General features: G+C 46.1%; 1 protein-coding gene across 5 annotated transcripts in view; it reads right to left on the reverse strand.

Moving 5' to 3' along the window:
• Window positions 1-12,348, reverse strand: part of ADCK1 (aarF domain containing kinase 1) — a 112,382-nt gene that overhangs the window by 96,883 nt on the left and 3,151 nt on the right. For all 5 annotated transcript variants that reach the window (XM_060097982.1, XM_060097983.1, XM_060097981.1 and 2 more), the window contains exons 2-3: window positions 5,313-5,458; window positions 2,065-2,148 (exon numbers count right to left, since the gene is read on the reverse strand). In XM_060097982.1, coding sequence (XP_059953965.1) covers window positions 2,065-2,148; window positions 5,313-5,447 — 219 coding nt within the window. In that variant the 5' untranslated portion in view covers window positions 5,448-5,458. The remainder of the gene's footprint in view (window positions 1-2,064; window positions 2,149-5,312; window positions 5,459-12,348) is intronic.

Raw genomic sequence — 12,348 nt, forward strand, 5'->3', positions numbered from 1 at the left:
CCATCCCTGATCTAAAAGAATTTATGGGCTAAAGAGAGAGAAAGACACATAACCAACTATCATCTATGACAGGAATAAAGAACATAGAGTGGTTAAATCCAAATAGGAAGATCTCTCTGGAAAGATATACAGGAAATAATGATCACCTCCAGGCAGAAAATTGGGTACCTGAGAAACAGGGATAGGAGGGTCATTTTTTATGTTCAAATATTTTGAATTGTGTACCGCTGAATTTACTTCTCATTAAATGACACTGTGAGGATGCAATCAGCCAAATGCTGAATGTAGGAAATTCCACAGGATAAATGATCTGGTTTCTTCAACAAGCAAATAGCTCCCAAAAAAGGAGGGAGGGGAAATATTATAGACTTAAGAAGATTTAGGAAACATCAGCCAAACATAATATATGAACCTTGTTTGGATCTAGATTTGAATCAACTTAAAAAAGAAATTTTGGGGACAACGTGGAAGACTTTTTTTTTAATAAATTAATAAATTTATTTATTTATTTTTGGCTGTGTTGGGCCTTTGTTGCTGCCCGCGGGCTTTCTCTAGTTGTGGCGAGCAGGGGCTACTCTTCCTTGCACGGGCTTCTCATTGCGGTGGCTTCTCTTGTTGTGGAGCACGATCTCTAGGCACACGGACTTCAGCAGTTGTGGCATGCAGGCTCAGTAGTTGTGGCTCACAGGCTCTAGAGCACAGGCTCAGTAGTTGTGGCACATGGGCTCTAGAGCACAGGCTCAGTAGTTGTGGCTCACGGGCTCTAGAGCACAGGCTCAGTAGTTGTGGCTCACGGGCTCTAGAGCACAGGCTCAGCAGTTGTGGCACATGGGCTTAGTTGCTCCACAGCATGTGGGATCTCCCCGGACCAGGGATCAAACCCATGTCCCCTGCATTGGCAGGTGGATTCTTAACCACTACGCCACCAGGGAAGTCCCAAAAAGGAAGATTTGAATATGGACTAGCTATTAGACGTTATTAAGGAATTATTATCAATTTTGTTAGGTATGATCATGGTACTGTAGTTAAGGTTTTTTTAAGGTCCTTATCTGCTAGAGATACATTCTGAAGTATTTACAAATGAAATAATATGATGCCAGAGATTTGTTTTTAAATATTTCAGCAAAAAATAATAATAAATAAATAAATGAATAAAGAAGTAAATGAAGGAATTAATAAATAAAGGGGAGAGTAGATGAAACAAGACTGGCAAAAGGTTGATAATTTCTGAAGCTGTATGACAGTTCCATAGGGGCTCATACTACTCTACTCTTATGGATGGTTGAAATTTCCATAATGAAAAGTTTAAATAAAAATTTAAAAATTAATTATTCCAGACACCTAGGATTACTGAGGAGGAAAGTGTCACAGAGGAAAGGTATTTGAGCTGAGTCCTGAAGGAAGACTAGGAATTTTCTAAGGGGCAAAGGGCCTTCCAGGCTGAGTAAAGATACACAGATCTATCACAAACCTCTCTCTGGGAGAGCCAAAGTTATCTACACTTGACCTCAAACTGAACTTACATCCCACACAAGTGCCCTCTTGCTTAATCCCCCAACTCTCTGGGACATGTAGACACAGCACCAAAATCAACTATCCTGTTCCAAATAAGAACAGAGTGTGTGGTCGACAGCTCCACTCAGAGACCTACAATAGGACCCGGTGTAGCCTTCAGAGGACAGGAAAGCAATTAACCTCTCTCAATTGGGTTTTGCCTGACAAGGCAGTTTGGAAGCCAGCTGACTTATCTCAGGGACAGAGCCTTCATCCCTCCTGAGTCATCCCAGATACGTGCCCTCCCCAGACACACACACAAACCAGCCTCCCCAGAAGCACCTTATAGATTTATAACCTCAGTACTGGGGGGTCCAGCTTGATGGTAGCTTGGCAGCCCAGCCCATGGGCACTAAAACACCCCCCCTCCTTCCTCCCAAGCCCCCAGCCTCAATCCCTACACTGCCCCCGCCCACCTCCAGCTGCCCTCAGGAAGCTTGCTGGCTTTGCAGTCACTTCAGGACTTATCCAGGCCTGGTCTAGCTCAGATGGGTCCCACAGGTCCCTTACCTTGGATCGAAGCTGCAAGTATTCCTCTGAGCCATAGGGGACACTCCTCAAGGAGGTAAGATAGTCGTAACTGATGACAGCTGTCTGTGAACCAAGGAAGAGGAAGGCTTAGCACCAGACATCAAATATTACTCCTCTGTCCAAGGCCCGCAGCTGCAGCCCCCTGACACAGGTGGTATGTCTAGAGAAGCAGTCCAACCTCTAAGAGGCCCGGCTCCCAGATTTCGATCTGGCTGGCGTCTTCCTGTCATTCAAGGCTCTGCACAAATGCTACCCCTGCAGAGACCCTCAATCTAAAGTTACCCCCATCCACCAGGAACTCCCAATTATTTATTATAACAAACCACCATCCAAAATTACCTTGCTCATTTGTTTCCTTGTATATGGATGGTTTCCACTTCACTAGAAATTAAGCTCTATAAGCTCAGGGGCATATCCTTCCTGTTCATCATCGTATCCCCTACACCTTTCACAGTGCCAGGCACACAGGTAAATGCTCAATAAATACTAGTTGGATGAATGCTGTTGGATAAACTTATCCCACCTTTCTTTGTCACAAATAAACACCATTTCATATTTATGTTTGCTCTAATAGCATAAGTTTTAATTCTGGGTCCCTTTGTAAAAACTCCAGGAGAGGCTCCCTTATGCTTGGTGAATCAGGAAATTACAGGCTCCCAGGTATCTTCAGGTACAGAGGAGCCTTAAGGGTTGCTGAACCCAAACCTTCCCTTTTAGAACTGAGCAACTGAGGCCCATAGAAATTAAGGGGCTTACAAGGATGGTATTGAGAGGAGTCCATTCCTTTGTCTATACTCCCAAATCTTTACTCCATTCCACATATACTTGCTGAATACCAACCACTAGCAAGACCTGGCCTGAGTGGTGCACAAGGCTAATCAACACCAGAGCCCTGAATTATGGTCAATGAGATAAGGCAGACAGAGAAAGACAAATACTGAATGATATCACTTACATGTGGAATCTAAAAAATACAATAAATTAATGACTATAACAAAAAAGAAGCAGACTCACAGATATAGAGAACAAACTCGTGATTACCAGTGGGGAGAGGGAAGCGGGAAGGGGCAGAATTGGGATAGGAGAGTAAGAGGTATATACAAGCTATTATATATAAAATAAGCCACAAGGATATATTGTACAACATGGGTAATAGAGCCAATATTTTAAAAGAACTATAAATGGAGCATAAGCTTTAAAACTCGCGAATCACAATATTGTACACCTGCAACTTACATAATATTGTACAGCAACCATACGTCAATAAAGAAAAATTTTTAAACGTCACCCCCCCAAAAATAGACCAGAGCCCTGGCCTTTAAAGAATACGCAGCCTAGTGGCTAGTTTATAAAGCACTGATTTATACCTTCCTCCCTCCTCTCCAACTATTCAAATCCCTGAGGTTCCATCCAACCCTACTGCCCCTAAGGCACTCATCCCTACCCCAGCCTACAGGACTCACTCCTGTGTCTGAGGTCCCACAGCAGCTGTCACCCGAGTCACGCAACTTGACACAATACATGGCTTTAGATTGTTTTGTTTTTCAATTTATTGATTGATTTTTGGCTGCGATGGGTCTTCGTTGCTGCACGTGGGCTTTCTCTAGTTGCAGCGAATGGGGGCTACTCTTCATTGCGGGGCGCAGGCTTCTCGTGGTGGCTTCTCTTGTTGTGGAGCACAGGCTCTAGGCATACGGGCTTCAGTAGTTGTGGCACGCGGGCTTGGTAGTTGTGGCTTGCAGGCTCTAGAGCGCAGGCTCAGTAGTTGTGGCGCACAGGCTTAGTTGCTCCGCGGCATGTGGGATCTTCCCAGACCAGGGCTTGAACCCATGTCCCCCTGCATTGGTAGGTGGATTCTTAACCACTGTGCCACCAGGGAAGCCCTAGATTGTTTTTTTGACCTATTCACGTGAACACTCCTCAGCCAGAAGCTCCTTCAAAGCTGCACCTGTAGGGGCTTCCCTGGTGGCGCAGTGGGTGGGAATCTGCCTGCTAATGCAGGGGACATGGGTTCGAGCCCTGGTCTGGGAAGATCCCACATGCCGTGGAGCAACTAGCCCCATGAGCCACAACTACTGAGCCTGCGCATCTGGAGCCTGTGCTCCACAACAAAAGAGGCCACGATAGTGAGAGGCCCACGCACCGTGATGAAGAGTGGCCCCCGCTTGCCACAACTGGAGAAAGCCCTCGCACAGAAACGAAGACCCAACACAGCCAAAATAAATAAATAAATAAATAAATAATTTTTAAATATATATATATTAAAAAAAAAAAGCTGCACCTGCGTGGGACAGTTTCTTTCTACCCTTAAGGCATATAAGACAACGCTGGGCCCAAAAAAGGCATTCAGCAAACACTTAGGAATCACTACATATGCCATGGCCTGTTTATCTATTTGCTAATCTTGAGTCTATGACCCAGTTTACGTTAAGGAGCAGGCACCACATCTGAGCCAGGCTAGGAAGAAGATGGAACAACACTGAGTATGAAGGAAATGATTAGACAACAGCCCAGACAGACTGTGCATCAGAGTGTCTCTACACCGAGGGGAAGGAAGCATGAGCTCATCCTGCAGCAGACAAAGGAGGAAAGAAAGCAGGATGCATGTGGCACTCTACCCACCAATGGAGCAATTATGTAGGGGTGCCTGGAACAGCCACTTTCAGCAGAGTTCAAGAGGATGTGATCACACCAGAACGATGTTCCTGAACCACTGGAGAAAACCTCTAACAGTCAAATACTCAATTCAGATTCTGTTAGTTTGGAGCTTGGAGGGGATCGGCAAAGTTCTTCAAGGCATAGATACTCAGAGCGTGAGCCCTGCATCACGAACCATTCACGAGCTCACTGGAGGCAGACCAAGTTTTCTGGTAGAATTTAATCAAAGCTGCAAAGCTCTCTTTCCATGTGTTTCCTGAGAAGACCGCCTCCTGAGTCTGTCACTAAATAAGATAAGGAGGTTCTGGAAAGGTAAAGGTTTCAGAACAGAGACCCCATGCAATACCACTCTGTTTAACCTCAGGATGCCAGAGGTTGGGTGAACAGGGATACAGGTACACAGGGGTGCACACCCATGCCTGTGCAACTGTGTAGTGGGAGCTTCACACATGTAAGGGTACATGTGAATCTCCACATATGTGTGACTGGCAGGTACACCTGCTACATGTATGAACACCTGCAGGTAATACTGCAGTTCCTCTGCCCCTCCCAAAAGGAGAAGAACCTACCGTGGCAACTGCTCTGCCCACCCTGACAGCGCCAAAGTCGTTGAGGTCCAAGTACTTGCTGCTGTAGAGGTAGAAGCCAGAGGCGGCAAGAGCCATGCTGGTCCACGAAGCAAGCTTGAGAGCCCTCCGGGCCATGTCCCCAGACCCTGAAGAAGGAAAGCAGAGGAAGAGGAGTGGTTAAGAGTTTCATAGGTGGTCAAATTCAAATCCAGGCTCTGCCGCTTAGACTGTATGATCTTCAGTCATTTCCTCAATCTCACTGCACCTGTGTTTCCTCATTTGTAAAACAGGATGATACCTACCTCAAAAGCTGTTGGGATAAAATGAGACCATGTATATGAAATGCTTAGCACAGTACCCAGCATAAGTCAACTGTCAAAGTCATTCTTCCTTCAACAGGACCAGGCACTGTTCTAGGCACTAGGGAGAGAGCCAAGAAAACAGACAAAGTCCTTACAGTCTAGAGGGGACGACAGATCACAAGCAAACAGACACGTATTAGAATAGCAGCATGTATCCAGTGCTGAGAAGAAAACCAAAGTGCGTAAGAGGAAGGAGGACGAATATGTGATGAAGGATGCTGGTTTTGTTTTTTTTTTGCTTGGGTGTGCCCTTTAGGTGGCGATGAGGCCATTTTGAAAGAGTCCCTCAAAAGAGGCATCCTCGCATACAGCATGCCGAGTTCTCAGCTTGCTGGTCCTGAGAAAAGCCAGAAAGATAGGGGGTTTTTTGTTTTGTTTTGTTTTGTTTTGCGTTACGCGGGCCTCTCACTGTTGTGGCCTCTCCCATTGCAGAGCACAGGCTCTGGACGTGCAGGCTCAGTGGCCATGGCTCACGGGCCCAGCCGCTCCGCAGCATGTGGGATCTTCCCGGACCGGGGCACGAACCCGTGTCCCCTGCATCGGCAGGCGGACTCTCAACCACTGCGCCACCAGGGAAGCCCAAGGATGCTGTTTTGATAAGAGAAGCGAGTTCATGTTAACGACTCTTACGGAAACTATGATTGTACCACTAAGCACACACAGGCATCATTATCCCCCTATGCCCAGGTCAGAAGTAACCACAGCCAAGACGGCAGCTGGTCAGAGCAGCCAGGTGAGCCCTCCACGTCTGACTGATTTTCAAAATATTTATTTTGATTAGAATAGACAGCCCCCTTTCTAGACTGTAAGCTCCTTGAGGGCAAACACCATGGCTGTTACTACTTTGTCCACTCACAGTCCTCCAGGCTGCTTTCTGGTTAGGGGCTCAAGGTCCACCTGCTGATTTGCTCTGTTTCACCAAACTCACACTCCCATTCAGTGGGACCAAGTGGGCTCCCGGCTCCCTCTCCCCACCCTACTTGTACTGCTCAGTGTGCCAGGTGGCTGCACAGACAGTCTTTGGGGCCACTGTAGCCAGTGAGCAGATTTCCCTTCGGTTCCTAGGAATTCTATATCAGACTAAAGTCCTTGACCACAGCTGCAGCTGCCAGTGGAGAAGTCCCACCCAGAAGTGCCACCATCAAGCCACCTGCAGCTGCAAACCCGGCACAAATGCAGCAGGAAAATTTAGGTCATCACCCTGTTTGCTTCTGCCCTGGACTCAGTCTGTGACCACCCCCTCCCTGCTCTGTGCCTCTGTTTCCCCTTTGTATGGAAACAACTGCTCCAAACAGCCTTGTCTGCATTTTCTTTAAAGTCTATTTTGACTCATGCCTCATAATATAGTCACAGATTTTTCTTTAAAGTGTCCACAGGGACATATTTTTCCATTCTTTTACTTTCAGCTTACACTTTATACTGTTTCTCTAAATAGCATATAGTTGATTTTGTTTGCATTTAACATAATCACTTATGTATTTGGATTTAATTTTACCATCTTCTGTGCTTTCTATATTCCTACCTGTTCTGTTTCTTTTTCTCTCCTTTCTTGACTTTTCTGGACCCCGTTCTTTTTATAATCCCATTGTTTTTCCCTTTGCAGTGTTCTTTTCCTAGCCAGCATTTCTAAAGTGTGGTCAGAGGAATTCTTAAAAAAAATAAATATCAATCTGGGTGCCATTTCAAAAATGTAGATTTCTGCTAGACTCACAGACATAGAAAGCAAGCTTATGATTACCAAAGGGGAAAGTGGGGGAAGGGATAAATTGGGAATTTGAGATTAACAGATACACGCTACTATATATAAAATAGATAAACAACAAGGACCTACTGTAAAGCATAGGGAACTATATTCAATATCTTATAATAACCTATAATGGAAAAGAATCTGAAAAACAATATATATATATGTATAACTGAATCACTTTGCTATACACCTGAAACACTGTAAATCAACTATACTCCAAAAAAATAATAATAATGATAATGATGTAGCAAAGTAAAAAATAAAAAAATGCAGATTTCTGAAGTCCACCCCTTGGCCCACTGAATCATCAAAGCTGGGGGTAGGACTCAGGAATCTGCATTTTAATAGGAAATATAATGGGTTATTTTTATGCAAAGTTTGAGAACCACTCTTCTAAATATTTCATTTTTTAATAAAGAGAGGCTTCATATGTTCAAATTCATCAGTGAAACCAGGCCCCCTTCCAAGTTTATCCTACCCACTTGCAACCCCAGATGACTGCATTCACCCACAAGGATGACTGCAAGCATTTTTTTTTTTTTTGGCTGCATTGGATCTTCGTTGCTGCACGCAGGCTTTCTCTAGTTGCAGTGAGCAGGGGCTTCTCATTGCGGTGGCTTCTCTTGTTGCAGAGCACGGGTTCTAGGCGCACGGGTTTCAGTAGTTGTGGCATGTGGGCTCAGCAGTTGTGGCTCGCGGGCTCTAGATCTCAGGCTCAGTAGTTGTGGTGCATGGGCTTAGCTGCTCCACGACATGTGAGATCTTCCCGGACCAGGGCTCGAACCCATGTCCCCTGCATCAGTAGGTGGATTTTTAACCACTGTGCCACTAAGGAAGTCCCATGCAAGCAATTATTTTTAAAGGGATAATTTAAGAAACTCATTTCTTTTGCTAAAAGCAAATGCTCTGGCCCAACTCCTAGGAACAGTTCCTAACTCTGCAAGAAAGGGGTTTATAAACAAAAAGAATAAATTAAACCTTGCTTTGCAGTGTCCCCTTTCTTTACATCTTCTTTGTTTTATGAAAACTTCCCTACCCCATCCCTCATTCCTTTCAGATGAAAGAGAGCACGGTGGTTGAGAATAAGCACTCCAGAATCCAGTGGGCCTGAGTTTGAGTCCCGACACCATCCCTTAGACATTGGGTAAGCAGGGGCAGACTGCTAACTCTCTCTGAATCCCGTGACCTTGTCTGTAACATGGGGATGATCCTAGCAGTGCCTACTTGATGAGGTGGTGAGGAATGAGGAAATCATGCAAAATGTTTAGCAAGGTGCCACCTACACAGTAAGAACACAGTAGCAATTACTATTGTTAGGGAACCTTGGACCAAAACCGCCCACCCTGGCCAGGCACGGTAATAACCACTTGCATGAGTTGCCTCACAACAGGAGGTCCCAATAAGGAGCAGGATACTGACAAGCTGCCACCAAAGAAGAATTGGGGAGGGGCCAAAGGAAGGGAGGAGACCCCTGCCCATAATATGTCCTGCCAACCTCCCAGAAACCCTCACGCTGGAAACCATCTTGGCTGAGAGATGCACGTGCCACCAGGAAGGACCTGAGTCAGACCAAATATGAGCACAAAGAAGATGATTGGCCAGAGACAACCCGGAAAGCTAAACCCCACTCCCCCATAAAACCTGAGACTGCGAGCCACGTAGCAGAGCAGTCCTCCCGGGTTCCCTTGCCCTGCTGCTCTCCGCTGCAGCGCCCCTGTTTAATAAAGCCCTTTGTTTTGTCAGTACGTGTGTCTCCTTGGACAACTCATTTCCGAGTTAGACAAGGGCCCACGCCCGGAGCCTAGAAGAGGCCCCCCTCCAGTGACACTATTACTACACCACCGCCCTTGTGGTTGTTGTTATTTTGTCTTCATCCAATGCCAGGCTTAGTAAAGGATCTTATTACTCCCCTATCAACGTCTGCATGCCCCACTTCCAGCATCGTGGCAGTCCCCCACCTAGCCCTACCTTTTCATCTTGCTCTCTACACCCTCAGGCTGTAGTATTTTCTATCGAAAGGGGCAGCACGCTCAATGTCCTCTCCACCTTGTTTCTGCCAAGACACAGGTTCCCAGTTGGACCCGGACGCAGGCCTTAAATTAGGCTGCATGCCCTCAACTCCTCACATACCTTCTTCCTTCAAGATCGTCAGTTCGAAAAGGTCCATGAGGGGTGATCCAGGGACCTTCCTTGTGGGGCCTGCAGAAAAGCCCACACTAAGAAGGCAGTACAGAGCAACCGGTGGTCAGAAACTCAGCCTCTGGAGCCGGGAAGAGCCCCGGCTCTACTGCTCACCAGCTGTGTGACCGTGAGCAAACCACAACCTCTTAGAGCCTCCATTTACAAAAGAGGCTCTTGATAGTACCTACCTCATAGGGTCACTGTGAGAATTAAATGAGATGCTGCTTTAACAGAATGCCTACCATGCTCAGTAAATGAGACTTCTTTTCCTTATTGTTATTTTAAACTTCATTTCTTCTTCTCTGAAAAGCTGAAGAGCTTATATAGAAGAACTCCTAGCTCTCGGGGACCAGAATTCAGCACAACCTTGTACAATTAATAAAGGAGGTGGGAGAAACCCATCCCATCTTGCCTGAACCATTCAACCATTCCCCATTCCAAACACTTCCCCGCATCCCAGCCAACCTTCACTCTGCCACACAAGTCACCATCATCCTAACCCACAAGTGCATTCTTATCACTCTTACCTACCCACTCTCTACCAAAAAGTCCAAATTCTCTAGCAAGGCATTCAAGGCCCACCCCATTCTCATCCCAACCCACATTTCCAGCTTCATCTCCCAAAATATCCCCCCACACTCAATCCCGCATTATCCCTCTATGAAGTTTTGTCAGCCAATCACTCAGAGTTCCTTGCTCCTTCCTCTCTTGTCTCATTGTACACTGCTTTTACCTCTAATAATCTGGCCCTGTATCTGCCTCTTCCACTAAATTCAAAGGGCAGAATTTGCTAATAAATAATAAGTGAGTAAATAAGTCTGCTAAAAAAAAAAAAAAAGACTGAATGAATGAATGAGAGAGCGAAAATTTCCCGTCTATTCTCAACATGGAAACTTAAGTCAAACTCTGCATTCCTCTGCTCTAAACTCTCCAATGGCTCCCACCTCACTCAAAGTGAGACAGGAGGGAAGGGGACAGGGCACAACCTTTAAAAGAATGACACAGCCATTGAGGATATGACATAAACTAGTTAGAACCAATTAGGCCCAAGACGGCAGAAGATTCGACTTCCAGTGGAACTTGAGCCTCATTATATGCTCATTGTGATACATTAGCTAAATGATACACCCAAAGGCGCCATGACAGTCCAGAGACTGATCATAAATGGCCAAAAAGTGGGTGATGATCTAAATTCCTGAAAATCCCCACCCCTTCCCCGAAATGATTGGAATAATCCTCCCACTTATTGGCCTATGAAATTGCTCAGCCCATAAAAACTAACCACCCCATATTTCAGGGTCTCTCGCCTTCTGAGACAGCCCACAATCTGTCTATGGAGTGTGTATCTCACTAAATAAACCTGCTTTCCCACTTAGTTCTCAGGGCAGAGCCCCCTTGCCTGCCTGCTTATATTCCTCACAAGTGTCCTATAATAATGAATCTACTTCTTGCCTATCACTTTGCCTCTCACTGAATTCCTTCTGCGCTGAGACATAAAGAACCTGAGCTTCAGTAAGTCCTGACACCAGGTGAGTGATTTTAATTAAAAGACAGTGGGTTCGGGCTTCCCTGGTGGCGCAGTGGTTGAGAGTCCGCCTGCCAATGCTGGGGACACGGGTTTGTGTCCCGGTCCGGGAGGATCCCACATGCCGCGGATCGGCTGGGCCCGTGAGCCATGGCCACTGAGCCTGCACGTCAGGAGCCTGTGCTCCGCAATGGGAGAGGCCACAATAGTGAGCGGCCCGCGTACTGCAAAAAAACAAACAAACAAACAAACAGTGGGTTCGAGTCCCAGTAGGAGTTTTGGCTGGATTCAGATCCCATCTGAGGTGCAATTGGGTTCGAGTCCCAATCTGAGGTATGTGGTTTCAAAAGAGCCAAGGCCTTGGCATGACCTGCGAGGCCCTTCACGATCTGACTCCCCAGTTCCCTCCAGGGTTTCAGGCCATTCCACTGTCCCCCCTTGCTCACTTCACCCCAAAGGCACCAGCCTCCTTGCTATTCCTCAAACACGCCAGGCACATTCCAGCCTCAGTGCTTTTGCACTTGCTATTCTCTCTGCCTAAAATAGGGGTCAGCAAACTTTTTCTGTAAAGGACCATATAGAAATATTTTTGGCTTTGCAGGCTATAACATCTCTGTTATAACTACTCATCTCTGGCATTGTAGTGCAAAGCAAAAGACAGCCATAGACAGTATGTAAAGTAATGGGTGTGGTCAGATTTGGCTTGCAGGCTATAGTTGGCCATAACCTTGCTTAGCACATGGAATAGGTGCTCCAAAAGTATTTACTGAATGAATGAATTAATGAATGGGTAAACTATACCCTATGAGACCTGTACAGAGTCAGTAACAACACAGGTTCCCAGGTGAGAATCACAAACTTGGGCTGACAATTCGACAGCCATCCTCCTTCAGTCACCCCCAACATCCCTCCCAGACTTCCCTCCCCAAACCCCATCCTCCTCAGGTTGCACCATCCTCCAGGCCTGTCCCTCTAGGCAATAAGGCCACCCCAGCCTTAAGCCCACCTCTGAGTGGGGAAGCAGCAGCAAAGCAGACACAATTCCCAAGACCCAGTTTTCATGGAAATGTCCTCAGTAATAAAAGAGGTGGAAATTGAAAAACATAAAATAGATGATATAGGAGTCAAACTGTGTCTAAATAGACTGGCGCTGGAGTTTTCCATAAGGTGCCAGTGAGTCTTTAACATGTAAATGAGTTGCTTCCCTGGAGTAGCAATTTT

The sequence above is a fragment of the Mesoplodon densirostris genome, chromosome 4 (genome assembly GCF_025265405.1).
Source record: "Mesoplodon densirostris isolate mMesDen1 chromosome 4, mMesDen1 primary haplotype, whole genome shotgun sequence".
NCBI lineage: Eukaryota > Metazoa > Chordata > Mammalia > Artiodactyla > Ziphiidae > Mesoplodon > Mesoplodon densirostris.